The sequence below is a fragment of the Elaeis guineensis genome, chromosome 8 (assembly GCF_000442705.2).
Source record: "Elaeis guineensis isolate ETL-2024a chromosome 8, EG11, whole genome shotgun sequence".
In the NCBI taxonomy this organism is placed as follows: Eukaryota; Viridiplantae; Streptophyta; class Magnoliopsida; order Arecales; family Arecaceae; genus Elaeis; species Elaeis guineensis.
The window spans coordinates 6,882,040-6,905,157 of record NC_026000.2 but is presented as its reverse complement, the minus strand read 5'-3'; the positions used below and the strand labels follow the sequence as shown (position 1 = coordinate 6,905,157).

Below are 23,118 nucleotides of genomic sequence, written 5' to 3'. Positions count from 1 at the left end.
ATATATAATATTAAAGATATGTATACCTTGCTTTCAATTAACGTGTGTTATCTACTTTATATGGACAAACATATGCAAAAATATCTAATTGTGTATCATTTTATAAAAATAATATTTTTATATAATTAATTATTTTAATATAAATTTTATCTTTAAAATATATTTTTTTAATTTAAATAAAGAGATAAATAAGAAAAGTAGGTTCAGTTAAAGCAGAAATATATTTAGGATGCATTTGGTTAGCCATTAAAAAAATATTTTTTTTTATTTTTTAAAAAATAAAAATTAAAAAATAATATTTAGTAATATTATGAAAAGTAAAAATTAAAAATTAAAAAAATCAAAATAATTACTTTATATGTAAAATAATTTTTTTTATTTTTTTAAATTTATTTTTTATTTTTTACTTTTCTACATCTAAAATATCAAATCAAAAAGTAAAAAGTCTAAATCTTTCTTTCTTGTCGAGCTCTTCACCTCTTCACTTCTTTTTTTCTCTTCTCAAATTCTTCTTCTTCATCGAGCTTTTCATCTGCTGTCCCCAAATATTATCTTTAGTTTTATAGCAATATAGTTATCAAATATATTTTTTATTTTTTATTTTTATTTAACAATAAAAATAAAAAAATAAAAATATTTTTTAAAAATTAAAAATTAAAAAATATAATCAAACACATCCTTAGTAAGTTGAATATGCACCAGCTAGACACGGTGGCAAGTGATGCTTCCGGATGCACTGCAACCAAACCGGATTCTTGCACCTGCTTCGACCGAGCCGAACCGGTGGCGGGTCCGACATCCGAGTCGGAATTTAATGCGGGCCAGACTAATAAATAGCATTGCGTCCTCCAACTCTCTCTGTAGACGCCGAGCTCCGAGGTCGCCAACTCGCCATTATTACGCCTCCGAGCTCCCCAAGCACCAGCTTTTCTTCGATCTCCGCGTCGAAACCCTTGCGTTTGTTGGATCAAAACCGTAAGGTCTCTCGTCCACAAGGATTCTCATCTTTTTGAACCTGTTTTGTTGAAATCTAGGGTTTCGTTTCGTACCAAGTCGTCGAATCCGTGGGTTTCTTGGGGTTTTTCTTGCATGATATCTAATCCAGCCTTTAGGAAGAGGGGAAGCCATGGATAATTCTATGATGAGTAGTGGCCTTCTCCCTGGATCATCCGCCGGAATTCTGGACCACGACCCCTCCGTCCACCACCGCCGCCAACAACACCACCCCCTTCCCCACCTTCAACCAATGCCCGCCGCCGGCATCGATCCCGGCCATGCGATGCCCCTCTTCGACCCTGCCCCCTCCCTCAACCCCCCGCCTCGCGGGAAGGGCATCTACGCCTCCGCCACCACCAGCGAGAATGACGACCAACTTCCCGCCGCCGCCGTCGAGGGGGATGGCCACGGGCAGCAGTCACCGGTCCCTGGCGGAGCCGGGCTGGGCAAAAAGGGCTCGCCTTGGCAGCGTATGAAGTGGACCGACGAGGTGGTCCGGCTGTTGATCCGGATCGTCGCCCTCGTCGGGGATGACGGCGCTTATGAGGCTGTAGACGGGACTCCAGGTGCTGTGAAGAGGAAGCACGGGGCCGCATTCCAGAAGAAAGGAAAATGGAAGATGGTATCGCTCCTGATGCAAGAGAATGGCGCCTATGTTTCGCCGCAGCAGTGCGAGGACAAGTTCAACGACATGAACAAAAGATATAAGAGGTTGAACGATCTTCTTGGTCCTGGAGTCTCCTGCGATGTCGTCCATGATCCTGCAAGCTTGGAGTCGATGCCCATTTCCCAAAAAGCAAAGAATGATGTGAGAAAGATCCTGAGCTCAAAACATCTTTTTTACAAGGAGATGTGTGCGTACCACAGTGGCCAGAAAATACCCAATTGTCCTGATATCAATTTGCAAAGCTGTTTGCTATCACAGGTCGCACCATCAAAAGATGGCAATCAGTGTTTTGATGGGGAGGAAGAGGAGGAGGAAGAGGAGGAGGAGGAGGAGGACAATGTTGGGAATGAAGAAGAGGGGAGCGAAGAGGTCGGAAGGGGGCGCTTTGAGGATTTCCTTGCTGAGATAGATGCGGTCCTTCAGGACCCGACAAGGCCACCATTGGAGCGGCGAAAGTGGTTAAAGATGCGGGCATTGCAGCTCGAGGAGGAGAGATTGGACATCGAGACCGAAGCTCTGGCAATAGAGAGGCAGAGGTTCAAGTGGCAGAGGTTCAGCAGCAAGAAGGATAGGGAGATTGAGAGATCAAGGTTGGACAATGAAAGACTCATGCTTGAGAATGAACAGATGATGATTCTGGTGAGGAAGGAGGAGTTGGAGCTGGATTTCAGGAGGTCAGGAGACCCATTAATGGAGTCTACTGGTTTTCGGATGGAGGAAGAGCGAGGACGAGAGCAGATGGAGTCTGGAAGGGTCCACTAAGATTTTGTCTGTGTGACTAACCATTGGTGTTTCTCAAGCATTTGTTTTCACCTTTGTTGTTCAGGTTTCTTCTGTACAGCTGGGGAGGTATTTTTAGTAGGTCATATTTCATCTGACTTTCTTTGAATTCACCATGTGAATTTTTCCTTTCGATATTAAGTCAAATATGTTCAACAAGGAAGCTTGTGTTCTGCATGTTTGTATAAGGCGCATGGTGTTACGTGGACATGGACGTGAGAATCATATTTGGCATGTGTCAAATATATATATATATATATTTGACAGGGACACATAGGATACACACACACACACACACACACACACACACATACATACACACACACACACATATGTGTGTGTGTGTATACAACATACACACACACACATGTATATATATATGTGCATACATACATACATATACATATATATGTATATATATGTATATCTATATATATATATATGTGTATATGTGTGTGTGTGTGTGTGTGTGTGTGTGTGTGTGTATGTATATATATGTGTATGTATGTATATATATGTGTATATATATATGTATGTATCTATATATGTATCTATGTATGTATATATCTATATATATATCTATGTATATATGTATATGTATATATCTATGTATATGTATGTATGTATGTATGTATGTGTGTATGTGTGTGTATGTATATGTATGTATATGTATGTATATATATATATGTATGTATATGTATGTATATATCTATATATATGTATATGTATGTGTGTGTGTGTGTGTACATATATATATGTATGTATATGTATGTATATTTGTATATGTATATATGTATGTTTTATAATAGAAATATGAAATGATGTTGCATGCTACGGTGTTTCAGTAAACATGTTTGTCATAAACTTTCAGAACTTAGTCCAATGTTACAAGAACCATGACATTTTGCATAATTATTTGAGCACTAACACACTGATCTCTAAAAACAGTAATGGTGGCATACACTTATTGTTAGAAGAATCCTACTCTACACCAATTTGTAAAGTTGCAAGTGAAGAAATTGTTCAGAACCAAGTGTTTAATGTGTGTCCAGTTTGCTGATCCATTTTCGACAAGGAATTTTCGAGCTGGATATGAGTCTAAATTACACAGGCTGAGATATTGCTTTGGCTCACATTATGCAGAATGACTGTATTGTTTTTATGTAGCCTTGGAACAATTATTTTTTCATATACTTTTCAATATTTAAAGAATGTTTGAAAATGCTAACTTGCTATTATATGGATGAGGGAATATATCTTTATCTACCTGACTTGTTCCATTTGTATCTCTGGCAAGACTACAACCTTTTCGATACCTGTCTTTTAGTGTATTTTGACCCAAGCAAGGTATGTTGGCCTTTGCTTCCAATTATTACCACTTACCAGCGGCATGTTATTGGTTTGCTACAAATTTGTTTCTTTCTGTCAGCCTGTATATGTTCAGAAACTAATTTTATTGGCTCTTTTTCTTCTTTTGGAGATCATGTTGCACAAGCAAAATATTAGATGGTAGAGTATTAGATGTTGAAGCTGAAAAAGATATGAAAGGGAATATGAGCTGAATCATCGAACTGGATACAAATTTATGGTTCCTGAATAAAGGGATTTTTTTTTTCCCTGATCTCTAAAAATAACTTAGCTATATGTTGTGTGTGTTAGAAAATTTTTTCTGGGGATGAGTACTAAAACAGGGCTTCATGTGTTAGTCACTGGTGTTACCGTTTATGGTCTTAGGTCAAGGAATCTTGTGGTCTTAGATAACCAACATGAGTAGTAAAAGATCAAAGAAGTAACTGCCATTTTAGCATAAATAAAAACCTGTGAATGCTTTCTAATTATGTTGATGGGAAACTTAAAAGTGCCAATAGGTTGGCATGGACTCGTTTGTATAAGGAAATGCATGTAGGAATATGTCTTTTGGGTAATTGTTTCATAAACTAAAGGATGATCCCAAATCATATCTTAAAATTTAGAAATATCACGAGCTTGGAATGTCCTTAAGTTTTAGTAGTTCTAAGTTGCAGGGATGCAGCATATTCTAACAATGAATGATAAAGTGCTTTTGGTTATGCTTGAGTTTTAGTTTCAGCATAGTTTGGTTTGAGATTCTGGGTTTTCGTCAAAAATGTCAGGGGAAACTTAAGAAAAAGACTCAAACAAAAAAACTATAAGAAAAGAAGAAAAGTTGGGACACACCATTTTGGAGTATATTGTGTTATGTAATATTTTTGTCTGTTTAATTTTGATAATTTTATGCTGAAAGCAGTATCTAATAAGACCATGCATGAAACAAGAACGAAGTCATGGCAATTATTGACTACATTGTAAACTAGTTCATAACATGATTCCAACCCCACTCCATATGGCTGCAGGTTTTGGGTTCAGATCTTGGTGGTGGGATTCCTGAGATCTAGTTTGGAAACCAGATAAGCAATTCCAGATTTTTTTTTTTTTTTTAGCTACCCTTGATGGGGACAGCTGGTACCGGGACAAAAAAGGATAAGTAGAGATAAAATCTACTGTCTGTGGATAAAAATGTTGGTGGATGCTCTAACCAAATGATTAATTTTGGATCCCGTGCACAACCTTAGTTCCACGTACCGAATTTGGCAGGATTGTAGATAGATCTTTGTGATACATTTTTTTCCTTTGTGTTCTCTCTATTTTTAGGGTCTCCAAATTGCACTATGAATGAGAAAGCAATCGAACCATTAAACCTAGTTGCTCACAAATTGAAACCTGAGTAGATTGTTATTGTGGGACAAATCCTACCTACCACTACTTGGGCATCAATACTGATTGACGTGTATGAGATGCACGAGAGAAGTGGAGATTTTTTAACCGATTTGAATGTCTCAGTCTGGTCTGTAAAGACCCTACTCTTTTTAACAATGTCCAATTACGATTATTGGCCAGTGGCTACTGATAGAAAGATTAAATTGATGTGGGGTTACAATTAAGTCATGTGATTTTATCCAAAGTTTAGAACAGAAAGGTGTTCAACAATTAGACTGAAACTTTGGATGAGATCTGGGATTCTTTTAGATGCTCTTATTCTCCTCATCCCAAGAGGCCTGCCTTCTTTTGGGAGACATTTTTGTGAAGAGTCCTTATTTGAGTGTTTTTATATCGATCTCTTATCTACTCATCAACTTGTTGATGGTTAAGAAATGATCCATAAGTTTCCTCCTTTTCTTCTGTTTCATTTATTATATTGTTTTGCTGCTTCTGGGAGAGCAATTGATACCCCTGTCAAATGTAGAAGGTAGTTCAATTATCATGTGGAGAAGTACAAAAGTAGTCATATAGTGTCCACATTTCAACTCTTGCAAGTAATTAAATACATGCAAGAATATAAATGAGAACTAGTTGGAAAGAAAGCATAGTTATCTATATGCCATTCATGATCGATTTATTTAATTCATATCCCTTCTGCAGGCTTACTTTTCATAAAGTAATATCTGTTCACGACCGGATCACCTTTGTAATTATTCAAGGGAAAAGCAAATTTAACACTGTTATTATTTGTTGTAGCTGCAAATAGATAGTGAATGTTTGGTAAAATATTTGTCAGCTCTGTTGCATAAATTGATATATAAACTTCTGAGTTTGTGCATATTAGGTTATGTGCACATGCCTGGGTCCATTCATCAAGGTAGTGCTGCTGATCTGTGCCCTTTTTTTTGTTTACATCAAATATATAAAAGTTGTTAAACTTTCTCAATATTAGCTGCAGTTTTCCTTATTATAAGATTTGATCTGTGCTGCTACCATTACCACATAGGGATGTCAACTATAATTAGTATTTCTGTGTACCTAACTTGTCTAACAGATGCATCTCAGTGAGGTACCCCATAATTATATATACTTGGCCGAAACAAACTGGACTTTTCGGCCCTAAAGCAGGCAATTTTTGGTTTCCTTCCTTCTTGCAGCAGACACACCTTCACTGCTGAAACCTTTGGTAGGAAAGCAGTAAAGTGTCAAGCTCTGAAACCTGGCAAGCAGTTGGAGATCTGCTATTCTCAAATAGGAACTTCTACTACTCTCTAGGACATTGCATAAGTTTCTACTTCTTTAGGCCTTCTATGAACCTAGTGCTGTAGTTTTTCTGATTTCCATTAAGATATTCCTTGATTTCCAACTTTCTGGTTCAAGCGAATAGCTGGAGCAGAGGCTAGTTGAATTTCTTGCTGTTCGTTCAGTGTCCATTGTTGATTGAAGGACCAAAAGTGAGGATGTCCGTATTTAATTAATTTAAAAGGTTCCAGTTGCTTGTCCCTAGGCTTTTTTTTTTTTTTTTTTCCTGTACAAAGTTGAAGTTTATATTGGCTGAGTTGCTGATACAGAGGGGCTTGACCACGGAATAATAGATCACTGACAAGCTTGACTTCAGGATCTTATCAAGCTTCTCTCAGGTGAACATTAGATACACTATACCTTCCTGGAAGTTAGAGGCTTCATAAATTCTGATTTGTGCAAACATGGTTTTCAAGAAATAAGAATGACTGGAATTTGAGGTACAATGAGCTGGAGGTTTTTTCAGTCCTTAATTTGGTGGAGTTGAATCTGTTGTTTAAAGGTTTGTCTGTCATGAATCACAGGCAGATTGGTGCTCACTGGTTAGTTTTCAAGGTGAACAGTTCTCCACCAACCCCCTCCCCTCCCCTCTCCCCCCAATCACACACACACACACCTCCAAATTTAAATTTCAAAGTATGCTCACACCTGCTGATGTTGGCAATGACGGGATGGTCTTGAGGAATGGTTTGCGAGATAAAAATATTCAGAACTTGACAAAGACCACAGAAGTCACCTAAGATGCAGGAGTAATCCATTTAAAAAGAAAAAACTGATGAACATAACAATTTAAGATTATTGATTTGTTTACTAAGATTAACATTGGAGATGCAAGATGATTAATCAAAAACTAAAAGCACCAGCAGTAGCAGCAGTACATGTTCCTGCGTTCTTTATGACTGGTTCTTGAAGTAGTTGTGAATGTTTTGTGAAGAGATTGTAAAACTTGTGAATGTTTTGTTGATATCAAGTTCACTATTGCAGTCTGAAATTAGAGGGCTCAACTTTTTCTGGCTCACGCACCAAGCAGAGTTCAACTGTCTTAGATAAAAATAAGAGACTGATGATAAATAATAATGTTAGGTAGAAAATACAGTCAATTTTATGCAAATCATGCCAATTGATACTAGCCACAATAAATAAACTATCCAAAGTTAAAATCACACATCAGCAAGACCTTCACACCATTTACCGTATCAATATATACGAGACATTGCTTATAGATGACAGTATCCAACGTATCACATGTTTGTTTGGAGAGAGCTGCAGTTTGTGTGTCAAATTATAGACTAAGAAACAACCAATATGATATTCCCAGACTACAACCAATATAATATTCCCAAACTAGTCGTTCTTTCTCATCTTGCAGATTGATACAAATGCTGGTCTTTCCCAAATATTTACACGAACAAAGTGCCGAGTGATGTTCAGCAAAGAACAAATAAGATACCAGCAAAGGCCATTAGCTACCACAACAACAATAAAAACAAAATATCCTCCCATCTAATTTGAGCATAGCAGAAAGAGTAGTACCTCGGCCAGTAAATTGCGAGGTTCCTTCTTAAAGATGTAGTGAGCCTCAAATTTCAAATCCGTTGCATCCACAAAGATGATTGTATTAACCTTTTTGTTCCTTGGCTTGGTTGTCATCCACAAAGATGATTCTGTTAATTTTCTTAAATTGACATTGTAGTTGTGGAGCCACCTTCCATGGCTTGTGAATTGGTTGGTAACTTTTCATTTGAAATGGAATCTGCCATTGAATTGGGGATGTATGGATCCTCTAACCTCGCACTTTTTGCATACTATTTTCACCCTCCATGTATTACTGTGCGTCTAAGTGAAGTCAAAGCACTCTCGGACTGAAAGGCTCTTGAGTGCCTCTGGGAACACCATATGACTCTCAAACATCATTCCAACTTTCAACTCATCAAGCTATTTGTAGTCAGTAACTGCATTAAACTCAGGATTCCTTTTCTTTCCCGACCTTCTCCATCAAAATCTGATGAAGCATCAGTTCTTCTAAGCTCAATGCTGTTCTCTGAGTCCGGTTCCTTATGTAACAGCTCCACTTCTTAAATGGCATCCTTGTTTAATGTACCCCAGGGTATCTCCACCCACCTCCTAATATCCTCTATCACTGCTGTAACCGTGTGTTGTTCAAACAAATCATCTTCCTCATCACTCTCCTTTAGATGACTTAGAGCCCCACTACAGTTACTGCAACTTCATTGTCAGAATCATTATCACTCACTGCTCCCTTCACCAGCTTACACAGGCCTTTTCCCCTTCAGGTTCTCTATATCCAACTCTCTAGCAGATTCGAAAGTAGAAATACCCCGAGCATCTTTCCCGTGAGCTTCACTTGCACTCAGAAATTGTGAAGCTTGGAAGCCTTCATCTGCATCTGTCTCGTGATCCCTCAAATCAATCTCATGAGCTTCATTTGCAGTGTCTTCTTCCTGCTTATGCACATCCCTCTCTGCTCCTAGAACACTAGTAGTTGTTCCCCGAGTTTCATTGATTTATTTTTTTCTACGGAGGTTGGACATCCTTCTCTTTTCCTGTCCCATGAGCACTCACTGTAGTCCCAATAACAATGCAATCCACGTTAACTGCACCCTGTCCCTCATCCTTTATAGCTGTCTCCTGAGTGAGATGACCATCCAAATCAATATTGGCATCTAGTCATAAGGATGATGGAAGCAGCAGTGGATCCTGGCTCAAAATTGGCTCCTCTACCCTATGCTCCATACAGACTCTCACAGTAGGCTATCCCCTACCAATATCAAGCATATCTGGACTGGTTTCAGGCTCTTCAAAACCTTTCCTTCGAACTAGATAATAAAATTTTGCACAATTTCTATATTTCAGAACATTTGTCATCCTCTCAATCTCAATTAGACTCCTTTCATCAGTCACGATCACAAAACCCCCAATATAGTGAATTTCTAGCAGCATCTTAATGCACCGGCTATGGTGACAATCTAAAGTGGACCACCATTCTCAATCCCTACAGTATTATTGAATAATTAAAATATTGGGATCACTTATTAGACAATTTTTTTCTTACAACAGACATTTCAACAATTAATATGTGATAGAGCACGTGTCACAGTTAGAGTTTAGCTTAGCTTAGTCAATTATTGCTGCAATAATTCATAATTAACATGAACAAAAGTCGCAATTATCCTACATATATAATCCCAAAACACACAATAATCTTAAAGCATATGGAGAGGGATGATACAACAACACATGTCGGTGAATAAAAAAGAGAACATAATAACCCTAAACCACTGGGAACACATCTCCCAGCATAAAGAAAAGCCATGAGAGAATAAAAACAAAAACTTAGCAGAAAAAACACCATACACCAAATCTCCGAATCTTATATTCATAGACAGCACACATGCTTAAACAAATAATCGATGGCCACATCGTTAAAATTAAAATAAAAACATACACCGCAGAGATAACAAATTAAACCTAAGATACCACATTGAAATGGAGAACAGTTATCCAAGCAAGAGAGCAGATGCACCATTTGATAAAATGCTTTCATATCCAGGCATGCATTTTCCCAAGTTCGCTCGAGGTTTCAGTCAAACTTCAAAAGGTCTCCAAGTTCCACCGAGCTGGAATGCAAAATATTAGGGTTCCACTTGGTGCAGGGACGGTGGGGAAAATGGGACAGAGGGATCGATTTTAGTTGGAATTAGGTTTGCCCGATACAATTGTAAACCCATTAAAAAAAAAAGCCTTTTAATATTAGTCGAGGATAATTGGGTCATTCTATCAGACTTGTCAACGCGTCGTATGGCAGATGGAGGGAAATGGTCCTTGGGAGTGGAAAGGTAATCGGGCGCAGAAGAAGGGGCAAGTTTATTTTTTCCCTAATATATTGAGATATACTACAACGACTGATAACTTCACAAATAAACTATAACAATCGCTTTTCAACTAATGGAGCCCGCACACGTACGCAGCTCTCTACGGAGATTTTGTTGATGCGTCCGCTGCGGCATAACGTGGAGCAAAGTCAACCGTTCGAAATAAAAACCCTAGGATACTCCGCGGGCGGGCGGGCGCTTCACGCGGTGGGAGCCTCTGCCCTTTCTCTTTCTCCGCATTTCTCTCGTCGCCGTCTCCATTGTTGGCATCCTCTCCGTATAAACGGGAGGCGCCGAGAGAGGTCGCAGAGAACGAAGGGAGGAGAGAGAGAGGGCGAGCCCCGTCTGTCCCGCTTCCGAAGGGTAAGCCATCGCGATCTCTTCTCTTCCTCTCCCCGTTTTGGTTTCTTTTCCGTAGATTTGTATCACTAGATGTGTAGATCTCCTGTGGTTCTACTTGGTTGAACGGTAATAGTTTTTTCTAGATCTGTTTCGCCGATTTATTATTGGTCCTGCTCCAGATTCAAAGCAGGTTCGATTGATTTCAAGATCTTGCCGTGATTTAGATTTTTGATCAGTTTTCTTAACCCTAGACCTGGAGTGGTAGTTGGTTTCCAGTTCTCTGTAGGATCGTTTCTAATCCGTGCCCACGATTTAAGTCATTTACTGAATGTTTTAACTTGCGATCTTGTTTTTCTCATTTATTTAAGGAGTTTGTATACATATATATACGTGTATTCCGGATCTTCGATTCTTACATTAGATCCCGTGTATCTTTTATCCATTATTCTTTTCCCGAACAAATGTTATCCATGACGATGCTTATCGTGCTTATTTGTTGCCTAAGATATAGATGATACTTTATCAAAAAATTCATGTACATATATTAGTGTTTCGGCCGTTCTCCTCCTTCTAGGGAAGGAATTTTGTTTCTTAACTTCTTGTTTGTCAGTTGTCTTCTGATCTTAACTTTCTTGTTCTGCTAGTATTTTTTAGCTACATAGTTAGCGCTAACGCGGATCTTTTGATAGTCTGAGTGGTTATTGCTGTCTTATGTGGTGGTACTTCCAGTATATTTTTTCAATACTTGATCAATGTTTGCCTGCAATTAGTAGTAGGATGTTGAAATTTAAAAGATGGAAACAAACAGGACGGAGGAAATTTATTTTTGGTGTTCTGATGTTTTATAATGTTCATCCATTTTCCTGAAATGACAAATGAAAATGGCAAAGTGTGGTTATTGTGTCTTTATACACATTTTTACCAAAATTTAACATCCTTTCTTCTGGAGATGGTGGTTTTGACGAAGTCATCTGCTGTCTTGATTTAGGATATCCAATTTCAGGTAACAACATTTTTTTTTTTTTTTGGGAGGGGTGGAGCCCCTGCTGGGGAGGGGGATTGTTGATTATAGAGGACACAATTATCCCATTTGATCGCATAAGGGGCTGTGGCAGTTATTCCAGACTGCTTATGGTTGTGTTGTACGAATATTTCTGAATGTTTGTTTCTACATGAGAAGTGAGAAGTGTCTTCTTCTTGGGCATTCCTATGAGCGCGTTAGAGACCAGTGCCTGGGTTTTCATTATAAACTTTGTGCAATGTTGTTAGCATATCTAGGCAGCATACATAGGATTTTGGTGTAAATTTTGCATAGCTCATCATTATTAAATTTTAATTTCCATAAGGGGATATGGTCTGCTTTCTTGGAGAATCCAACCATGCAAGGAAATCTTCACATTTCCCTGCTAGAGATTTCCAGGCTAGGTATTTCACTTTAGCTTATAGGAAAACAGTTTAGCAAATTTGCATTACTATGGAGGATATTGTCATTCTGAGTACATGGGGTTGATTATGTGTGGTGGTTTGTTAAAATCCTTTTAATATTTGGGTAGCCTTGCTTTAAGCCATTTTTTGTTTTGTTTCATGCTGACCTATCATTGCATGTACAGGTATCAGCTGTATTAGCCTTATCGCCTGACAATTTCTGAAATCAATTTCAGAAGTGTAAACTTTGTTTAATGCCTCTATCAATCATCATGTGGTTTTATGTGAAAAGATGATTCAGTCTGTTTGCCTGGAGAATAGGGGAAGATGCATAACTTAAGTAGATATGACCATATGGCATTTTAAAAGCAGTCAATCATCTTTGCTTCTGGATAAATAAGAATGGATTTTGAAGAATGTCAACTTTTGTTGTAACTACATAGATGGGAACCAAACAAGTGGGGTTGTTTGATTTTCTGGAGTTGCATTGACGGGATTTGCTACCTATTTGCTATGTTGGATTTTCAATGATATTTACTTGGTGTTATTTCATAAAATAATGTACTTGATGACACAACTTTAGATGCTTTGACTGATAAATTAGTAATATGCACAGCAACGATCCATATGAAAGGAGGCCTTAAACATATGCTTGTCGAGCATAGCAATCAGCCTTTTTCCCTTTTTTTAAATCATGGATATATTTGACTCTTCAAATGGCCCTTTGTTGTTTCATAAAATTTTAAATTACACTTTTCCTTTTTTAATAATATCAAACCAGAAAGACTTAGGAACCTCTCACTGCATGATACTAGTAAGAAACTTCTAAATGTTATTAGTTTTCTTTGATCAATATTTAGTTTTTTTAATTTTTTATTAAATGTATCTTCTAAATTGACAATACAAGATTTTTGTTAATTTTGTACTTATCATCTGAATAATGTATGTTGCATGTAGGTTTTTCTTTACACAAGCCATGGCTGATCAAATTAACCACCCAACTGTAGTCCAAAAGGTTGCTGGCCAGTTTCATCTGAGGTCCAGCTTTGCACAAGATATGCAGGTCCGCAGTTACAACTTCAGTAGGCCTTCTCCATATGAGAGGCGCTTCACAGCTGCAGGCTATGTCAACAGTGGGCTGCAAACTCCATTGATGCATGGATGCAAAGCTACCTATGATCTCTCCATGGTGTCATCCATGTCACCTGTCTTTGCCCATGCACCTTCAGAAAAAGGTTTTACAAGCTTTGCAATCGATTTCCTTATGGGTGGAGTCTCAGCTGCAGTTTCCAAAACTGCTGCTGCACCTATTGAGCGTGTGAAACTTCTCATACAGAACCAGGATGAGATGATCAAGACAGGTCGTCTTTCTGAGCCCTACCAGGGTATCATGGACTGTTTTCGACGAACTATTAAGGATGAAGGTGTTACGTCGTTGTGGAGAGGGAATACTGCAAATGTGATCCGCTACTTTCCAACTCAGGTGAGCTTTGGCGCCCACTTCTAAATCATTTCATAGTTACTGTAGCAACTTTAACTAATTTATTTAGTGTTGCAAGATGGTAAGTTGTTGGAATTGCCTGCCTCTTTTTTACTTATGAAGTTCTTAAATTGCTTTCCTCAATGTCTAACATCAAGGCCGCAATGTTCCCTTTGCTTTCATTCTTTATGTACTCGTGCTTGTGCACCATCCTCACTCACATCAGATGTATCTGAATTGTCTTATTCTCTAGAAATTATAGCATATGACCTATTTCTTTGATTTTGAATCAAAAAATTGACTTGATATTTACTGAATGTTTTTTTCCTTCAAATACACTAATTTCCTTTATCTATTATCACCTGCAGGCCTTAAACTTTGCTTTCAAGGATTACTTCAAGAGGATGTTCAATTTCAAGAAAGATAGAGATGGATACTGGAAATGGTTTGCTGGCAACCTTGCTTCTGGTGGTGCAGCTGGTGCTTCTTCTCTGCTCTTTGTCTACTCACTGGACTATGCCCGTACCCGTCTGGCAAATGATGCAAAAGCAGCTAAAAAGGGTGGTGAAAGACAATTCAATGGCCTCATCGATGTATACAGGAAGACATTGAAGTCTGATGGCATTGCTGGGCTCTACCGTGGATTCAATATCTCATGCGTTGGAATTATAGTATATCGGGGTCTGTACTTCGGAATGTATGACTCCTTGAAGCCAGTTGTTCTTACTGGAAATTTGCAGGTACGTCATTTTGATGATATAAATTGACATTTAGTATCTTGAAAGACAGTACATTCTATATTTATCAGCAAGCGGCTGATATATAACTCGTCTATGTTTTCGTGCTGAAATTGTGTGGCATTATTTTTTTCTTGCCTTAGGGTCTGAATATGGCTAGACTTTATAAGAGCTCTTCTTAGTATTGATTAGTTACTATATTTTTGGTTTACTCAGCACTGCTGAAGTTTCAAAATGGATTGCTGGTTGTGAGATGATCCACTAATGCTTATTTTCTTTTGGATAATTATAGGATAGTTTCTTTGCTAGCTTTGCACTGGGTTGGTTGATTACAAATGGTGCTGGACTTGCTTCCTACCCCATCGATACTGTTCGCAGAAGAATGATGATGACCTCTGGAGAAGCAGTGAAGTACAAGAGCTCCTTGGATGCTTTCTCCCAGATTCTCAAGAATGAGGGGCCAAAATCCCTTTTCAAGGGTGCGGGTGCTAACATTCTCCGTGCAGTTGCTGGGGCTGGTGTGCTTGCTGGCTATGACAAGCTGCAGCTGATTGTCTTTGGGAAGAAGTATGGTTCTGGTGGTGCTTAAGTAGGAGATACTTCTTTCTGGGAGTGCGATGAAAACAAAAAACGATGTTTCTTTTTGAGAGTTTTTGCGTCTTTCATCCGGTGAAGTTTTATCTGCCATCTTAATAATTTTTCTGCAGTGGGAGATTCTCCCTCAATTTTTGGAGTGATATTCTCCGAAACCTTAATTATGATTGTTGGAGCAGGTGGGTGTGCCCACCGAAAATGAAGCATCAGATGTCTTCGACTTTGTAGTCTTATGATAGTATCTCAAATTAAAGTTGACATCAATGCGGATGCCGATACTCTGATGCTGATATGCTATCTGATATGCTTTGTTCTCGCTACATTTGAATAGGTTGAATTTATCAAGTGTTTTTCTATTATGTCTTTTTTGCAGCAACAATAATTTCCCAATTGCCACGTGTGGTAGATGATAAATCTCAGTTTTTAAAATGAAAAGTGCAAGCATAATGCAACTTTTTGAAGGGTAATTGCTTAAACTTTTTAAAGCTTGATACTCCCCTTCTATCAGGATGCGATACTGTGGATGTTCTTGTTTTATTTGATTATACTACAGGTTAATCTAGCTAGTGGAGAAAAAGGGTTGGACCTGATGCACTGTCTCTGATAGTGTTTTTTATTGGTATCATTATCTGTGTGTGGAAATCAATTGTGTTGGCACAGCAAGGATGCGACTCTTTGTTCCCAGCGGTGCCGGCTGAGACACGGAAAGGCGGAACGCGCCATCCCACATTTCTCGGAGTTGTTTAGACTCTAACGCCTTGGTTCCGCACCATCCCAAATATCTCGGAGTTGTTTAGACTATAGCACCTTGTTGGGAGTATGGGAAAGGGAAAAAAAAAAAAATATATATATATATATATATATATATAATAAGAAAAGAAAAGAAAAAAAAAAGTGTATGTTTTCTTTGTGGTTAGAAGTTTAAAGAAAAAAAATAATTTTTTTTAATTGAAAATAAAAAAGAAATGATAAAAAAAAATGTTACAATTTTTTTTACTGTTATATTTTTGAAATCATTCTATTTTTTTATTCTCGAGAACTAAACCCCTTCTTTCTCCTCAAGTGCTCTCTTTCTCCGCATATCTCTAAATAAAGAAGTAAAAAATAAAAAAAATAATCTACATAGGGAGAGATCTAATCTTTTTAATTTTTTTTTATCTTTTTTTTATATTTTTATTGATTTTTCTCATCCGCGTGGGTGGAAGGCTTCAAGCGATTTTCTTTTTTTTTCCGTTCATAAAAATCATAATGGGATGAAAAGCTTGAAATAAATTCTAGAATTAAAATATAATATTAACTTTATTTTTCATTGTTAGAGAAATAAGATGAAAATTATAAAAAAAATTTATTAAACTCCTAATTCTAATCTCTCTAAATCTGCTTAATTTGTTTGAGAAAAAAATTGCAGTAGTTTTATATTCCCTCTATTTTTCTCTTTTTGTGCTTTTTTTTCTGGGACTGTTTTTTGACCTTGATGTGCAGAAGATATCCCATTAATAGGTCTATTAATTTTCCATCTAAATAGCGTATGACATGATTGTCACCTGTGGCCTCTTTGATGACGAGCTGCTACACTAGCATCAGAAGAGACAATATGGGAGTTGGGTTCAATCGGTCCTTTGACCCACGAATTTCCAGATATCAGAAGCCATTTTTTCAGGTGAAATATTTAGGATTTGAAATCATGAACAGGTTGCAAAAGTAGGCTCTGTAAGTAACACAACCCTTGATCTAAGCAATGAAGTGGTTGCGGAAACCAAAATTAATGAGTTGCCAAAAATGACTGCACTAAACTCAATCGTAAGCTCTTTCCATGTCTATCTTGATTGCCCTTGTAGCTTTGGTTTTAGGGACCCCTTGCAAAGAACCAAAAATCTCGTGCTAGAAAGATATTGTCTGAGATGATTCTTCATTGCACAAAGGCTCCTTGGCTGTCAGAATAATCAGTTTTGGTAGAAAGGGCTTCCATCATTTAACTGGTATTTTTGCCATAATGTTATAGAGATATTAAGAACACTGATAGGTCTGCAGGCTTTGTGAAGTGATCGATTAGTCTTTTCAAGAATAATGTAATGTAAATGGCTTTCCGATCCCTCGGCATACTGCTAGTTTTGAAGTAATCTTTGATGATAAGCCAAAAAAGTTTCTCAAAAAACAAGGGCCGGAATCCATCCAGTCCAAGTGATTTCTTCCAAAACATCGCCATCTTTAGGCCATTGAGTTCTAGACTTCTGTCACCAGACCCCATGGGTTGGGTGCTCTAGGACCTGACCTGGATTTCTTTTGGTGATCTTGTTCTGCTTTACTGGTTGGTTTGATAGAGGGTTGGGTAGAAGTGCTTTTGCTTTCGGCGGTCCTTTTCCATCCTTTCTACCTCCCTCTTCCTCTCCCACGCCGCATTCCTCTGTTCTCATTTCATATATCAATCAAATGTGAGATGATTCCATCCTCCATTTTGTTTTTTAAAGAAATCATAAATATGTTAGAGAAACCCATAGAAAACTTGTTTAACCTTTTAATATTGATCTCTTAAACCTGCTTAAACGTGTGCAGATGGATGGACGAAAGAGTTTGAAGTGCTTTGAGATCTATGCATGGCACGATCCAATGGTAGACATCGCAAAAGAAGGTCAATCATTCTTTCGTGAGAAAGATGCAACCCAGGCCCTAGTCGGATTCAGTTCACATTGGATCCACAATGGATCAATTTTCAGGCCTGGTGCTTGTCAGATTACTTCGGCGGTAGGCATCGGTCCAAATCGCAGGATTAAAAAATAGTGTAGTCATATATAATTACTCCTCTAATGCAGTGAGCCTAATTCATAATCCATCATGACTTCAGCATGGCAAACACAAGATTTTAGACCCGGTTTCTCAACAATTACAAGAACTTCTAGATAGATGATAAACCACTGTATATGAAGGCACAAACAAGTGATGCACATACAGGCCTCATACAATGCACCAAATGGGCAAACACTCAGCACTGTAAACTGTAAAGCTATATCATTTCCAGAATGACATGCTGTGATACTACTTTCACTGGAAATCAATAGTCCCTAGGGACTGAATGTTCTCCCCAGTGGTGGAGTGAGCCTCTGGGACATCATTCAAGACAGTGCTGCCCTCCTGCCACACATGGTTGAACTTGGATCCTCCACCCACCAGCCCCAAGGTTGCAAAGATGATCATCTCTTTGTTAATGTACTCGGTCGACACGTCGGACACCGGGAAGCTTAGTTTCTCTGGAGCCATTGAAGGAGCATAGCTATCAAGCTGTGTTGGATAGGCCACCATGCTCCCATTGGAATGGAAAAACGCAACAATGACCTGTGAGCCAACCATTTTTGCGCCGTTTGGATTAAGGCCCCATGCAATCCATCCTTTCGAGGTTTGCGGGGCTTTGAAGGCAATGTTGAGGGTGTTAGTAGAGGCAGTGTAGTTGTGGTAGAGGGAGGCACCCAAGTGTGGGAGTTCAGTGCAGGAGCTGAAAACTTTGCTGTTGGAAAAGGTGTAGCTTGAGCAAGTTTGGGCAGCAGAAGAGAGGCAGGAGGAAATTAGGATGGAGAGGACCAAGATTGCATTGAAGGGAGTGGCCATTTGGGCTTGCTGGATGGTGAGAAGGTAAGGGGTTCAGGTTTTAAAGGAGGAGGTTGTTTAGGGGAGTTGGGGTTGTTTTGAATGAACGGAAGGCATGATTCTAAGTATATGGAAGAAAAATAGTGCTCTTTGCTCTTTACTTCTAGAGAGATTTCCTTTCAGAGTAATGAAATCATTCTACGCATGTTCTTCTAGATGTTACATTTCTCCTCCTCAATTTGTTGAACCACCCAGTTTGAATTGGAATTGTAGCGCCATGAAGTTGGGAGTTGGTCTACTTGTGTAGGAAAAGAGTAGCTGGTTGAGCCAACTGACAACGGAAGGAAGAGGACTCAGGTATCCAGCTCAGTTGAAGAAACTTTGTCCATTAAACTCCAAAAGTTACACACACTTTGATGAACAGGGAATAGGAATCAAGAAAAGGGTGGAAAAGAAATTAGGTAATGGACTAGAAAAGTGGAGCGAATACTTTTGTAGTCACAATCACAATATTTTTAGGATTTCAAAGAAAATTTATCAATTATTCTCAAAATTTTGTTGGGAGAACAACAGTTCAATGTATGAACAACCAATCCGCATGAACTAATCAGGCAAAATGCAAATTATTTGGAATTTTATTCACAACTGGCATTGATGCTTCTACATGCTGGTCATGTTGTTGTCTTGAAGAACGTTGGTTTGGCTTTCTTAAGATCTCTGCATCATGGGATGCATGCAGTTGAGCAACTGCAGATAAGCCAGCCTGCACCTCAATGCAATATAAACAACATCTGTATCCAGTAGCAATTCTTTCTTAATCATCCTATCCAACCGAGCCAAGCCATTCCCTATTGTTTGTTTTAAATGCACTTAATATAATTATGATTTACATGGTGATTTCACTGTTTTCTCAATAGATATATACACATAAATTGTGATGAATGATATTAACTTCATTTCTTTTCTTTTTAAATATTAGAACTGGTGCAGCTAAAAAAGGTTGCATGACTGGATTTTTTTTTTCTTTTTTTCTGTTTTCTTTTTTGATACGATGGATGAATCATACATGTCTGGTATAAATATATCCAACAAAATCAGAAGAGCTGCATCGTTTTTTTTGATAACTCACTTAGCTGTATTTTTGGTACAAAGTAGAAAAAAATGCACTCACTAGAAAAAAAGAGTTCTCATAGTGACATTAAATTTTATGGCATCATTTTTACCTATAGGTGCAGAAGGCTTGCGAATGATTGATTGGAATAACTCCTACTCTAAACTAACCTTGATGTGGATCAGGTTCAATGCCAATTAATTAGAAATTTCAACAAGCCCAAATCCATGTTTGTTGGAGCTCGCAGCCAACCTGGATGGCGAAAATTTTTATGTGGATCAGTTTCAAATCAGTTCAGGCATGGGGAGGATTCGAGTGCACATGACCAACTTGCATGATGCTTTCTCTAATATTGGTTGGTGATATTTTGAGTCCTTGAAGGGCATATATACTATGTTCTAAAGATCTTAAAAATTAGGAATCGTAATCAGAGCCCTCTGAGGATAGAAAGTTGATAATGAAAGGTTTTGTCCTTTGGTGGTCAGCTGTTCGAGACGGCGTGGAGTCCTTGAAACCATATGTTTCCTTCTTTTCCTTGTCTCCTTGGACCAATCCGTATAATGGTTAGTTGTCCGTGGGCCTATTCACCTCTGATTTGATTAATCTGAGATTTAAAACTTCTCATAGTTATCGCTACTTTATCTTAGCATTATTGAACATTCTTCAATCCACTTGACATTTGAGGTGTGCCGGAAGGAAGCATGGTGTCCCTTGAAATCATAATTTAGTTATCATAAGTTTATCTTAGCACTATTGGACATTTTTTAATCCATCTTGAATTGGAGTTTTGCCCTGAAGACTATCGGACATTAGACTCTTGGCTTGCTATAAGTTTTTCTTTTTTTCCAAAAAAAAAAAACAAGATATCAAAAAAAAAAAAAAAAAAACTCCAACCATTCCTGCTACTATGCATCCATCTCATCACACTTAGGCTGGAGACCAAGCGTCCCAAAAATACAGATCTAGGGCAAGCAAATCTAGGACTTTGCTAATCGGTAAGCTGTTTTTAAAGTTGCTCTTTTATCTTTTTGAGGTTTTTTTTTTTTTTTTTTGAGAAAAAAAAGGGACAGCTTTCTAACCATTTTAATGATTTATCAATAGAAGATAATTTAGGACTTCTATGATGGTGCCAGTGGTTTCTCCCATTCAAAATTGTTTTATTCTCAACTTATGCGATCACATATGCATACTTCTAATGCATCCAAGGCAATTAAGTAAATATAATGGAATCCATATTATTGCGGTCAAGAACTCATGACTCGGACAAATCGGTCTCCACTCCTACATAAGATATTATCCATTTTGATCTCTAAAACTATATATATATATATATATATATATATATATATATATATATATATATATATATATATATATATGTGTGTGTGTGTGTGTGTGTGGAGCTTTACGGTTTTATCTTTAAAAGATGTCTCATGTAAAAGAGAAGATCCTATATAAACTAAAATTTTTTTTGACTCACAATCAATGTGATGGGACTATTGATGTCTTCTTATTTACAGCACAACATGTATGATATCTGAAATCAAGAGATGAAGTTCAATAATTGCACGGACACCGAATCTCTACAGCATTTCTTATTTCCTAATATGGGAAGTGGATCAAACTGCATTGCAGCCTAAGATCTCACCATATCTTCTTTTTCATGCTATTAAAATCCTACTTTATCTGGTTGGGCCTCCCAGCTAACGCTTGCATGATCCAAAATATGTAACAGGACCCCACATGCACGAGTAAAAGCATTTAGGAGTGCGTCATCGTAATTCCTAACACTTTCGTACCAATCAAACAGGCCTCTCTCCCCACCTCCATTATGCCATGTACCAAACCCCACATAAGAAAAGAAAGGTGGTGAGGACTAAGGAGGCCTCCTCCTCAACTTTCGCCTACCTCCAGCGTTAGGCCACCATGCGCCGATTTCGGAGGAGCGCCCGCGTCGCCGACGAGAGCTCTCTCGAGGAAGCCGAGCATGGCCACCACGAGGAGCATCGCCATGGGGGTTGGCTTGGGATTTCAGCAGTGCTTGCAGTGGTGCGGATACCTCTCGAGCTCGTGTCATGCATCATGGGTCAGACCGAGGATGGAGGCGAGCTCGTTGTCACAGCGTCTGACATGAATGAACTCATGGTACGTGATGGCATGCGCTATGCCATTTATGTCTAGCATTCAGATGATCCATGTCTTTGGGAAAATAATTGAAAGCAAGATCACAGTAGTACCAGCTTGTATGTTTTTTTTTTTTTTTTTGGATATTGTCTTTGGTTGATGGCTGTGCATATTTAGAATGTTTTGGGTTTTGGTTAGGCTTTTATAGAGTTTTTTTACATGGAGTCCTTCTCGTAGATTTTTAAAGAAAACTGTGAGTTTCTTTAAATCTATGAGTTCTTCTCCTGGTAAAAGATGGATGTATGAAGAAAAGCTTGAAGTTTCCCATATTTTTATCTAGCTTTCGTGTGTGAAAGCACCTATAGGATCCCCGGGACACCTTTCTTTGTATAAGATCGATTATTTTACATACGTACTCTAAATGGATTCTTCTAAAAGGAAAAAGGAGAGAGTACTCAAAAGATCTCACTCTTTCTAATTAATATGAAGAAAGTCATCTTGGAAAAGTCATGGGTATTTAATAAAAAAAAGAAAAGTCATGAGTATTATTTTTATGTGGATTATTTGTTTAATGTTCGAAAAACAGAAAGCATGGGGATGGTGGAATGCCCTATAGATCAGCAGGACATAGAAGACAAGGTCAAACAGTTCGATACAAAGTCATCTTACCATAATTCCGAATGGTATCATATTTTTTTCAAATAATAACAAATCCTAATCAATAAAGAATTGCTGATATGCTTGTGCTCAATTTTTTTTTTCTCATATACCTTATGACCTTAGGAGATTGTATGTATGTACATCTGATAGCTTCTCTGCGATCAAGATTATTTGGACATCTTGGCTAGCTTATTTGCACATCAGGGGTGGAGAAACACAGAAATTTTTGAATTATGAATTCAAGTATTTGTAGTCCACCCCCCCCTTAGGCCTCTTCAACACTTTAGTCCATCAAGAAGCGTGGCTTCTGGTTATCCTATCCCAGACCTCGGCCTCGCCTGGATCCAACTTAGACCTAAACAAATCCAAACAGGTGCAGGTTACTTTTGATTGGTCTTACTTCAGCTGACTCTTGGCTTAGCCCAATTGGCAAGTGCCTTGTGCTGGTCATATTGGCCAAGGTTCCATTAAAATGTTTGCAGCATCTGAGGAAAAGATACTTGTCCAGGCACACAGACAACCAAATCATTGAATTATGAATTCAAATAGTTATAAACGACATATGTTGGCTTCTTGTTAGTAGCAGGGAATGAGAAGAGAGATGGCAATGGGAATGGCATTCTTGAAAAGAACCATAACTGGAGAAAGAA

At 38.1% G+C, this 23,118-nt stretch overlaps 3 protein-coding genes and 1 long non-coding RNA gene across 5 annotated transcripts; 2 read left to right on the top strand and 2 right to left on the bottom strand.

Annotated features, from left to right (window-relative positions):
- Positions 1-871: 871 nt before the first annotated feature.
- LOC105050511 (uncharacterized) lies at positions 872-3,704 on the top strand. Of its 2 annotated transcripts, XR_833044.4 has the most exons (2): positions 872-2,512; positions 3,392-3,704. XR_833044.4 is itself a non-coding variant. In XM_010930563.4 (1 exon), the coding sequence occupies exon 1, from the start codon at positions 1,127-1,129 to the stop codon at positions 2,423-2,425; it is 1,299 nt and encodes a 432-aa protein (XP_010928865.1). In that variant the 5' UTR covers positions 872-1,126; the 3' UTR covers positions 2,426-2,606. The 2 variants fall into 2 exon arrangements, 1 of the variants encoding a protein (XP_010928865.1); XM_010930563.4 differs by lacking the exon at positions 3,392-3,704 and having other exon boundaries at positions 872-2,606.
- Positions 3,705-7,832: 4,128 nt separating this feature from the next.
- On the bottom strand, positions 7,833-10,403 carry LOC140851130 (uncharacterized). The gene is made up of 2 exons (XR_012133959.1): positions 10,068-10,403; positions 7,833-9,536 (listed from the first exon to the last, which is right to left on the bottom strand). It is a non-coding gene; the product is annotated as an uncharacterized lncRNA (long non-coding RNA).
- A 149-nt stretch (positions 10,404-10,552) lies between these two features.
- Positions 10,553-15,353, top strand: LOC105050512 (ADP,ATP carrier protein 1, mitochondrial). Its single transcript, XM_010930564.3, has 4 exons — positions 10,553-10,779; positions 13,141-13,666; positions 14,032-14,403; positions 14,693-15,353. Exons 2-4 carry the CDS (start codon positions 13,160-13,162, stop codon positions 14,987-14,989), a joined length of 1,176 nt encoding a protein of 391 aa, XP_010928866.1. The 5' UTR covers positions 10,553-10,779; positions 13,141-13,159; the 3' UTR covers positions 14,990-15,353.
- Positions 15,354-17,794: 2,441 nt separating this feature from the next.
- LOC105050599 (cytochrome b561 and DOMON domain-containing protein At5g47530-like) lies at positions 17,795-18,622 on the bottom strand. Its single transcript, XM_010930683.4, has one exon. It carries the CDS (start codon positions 18,592-18,594, stop codon positions 18,034-18,036), a length of 561 nt encoding a protein of 186 aa, XP_010928985.1. The 5' UTR covers positions 18,595-18,622; the 3' UTR covers positions 17,795-18,033.
- Positions 18,623-23,118: the final 4,496 nt, after the last annotated feature.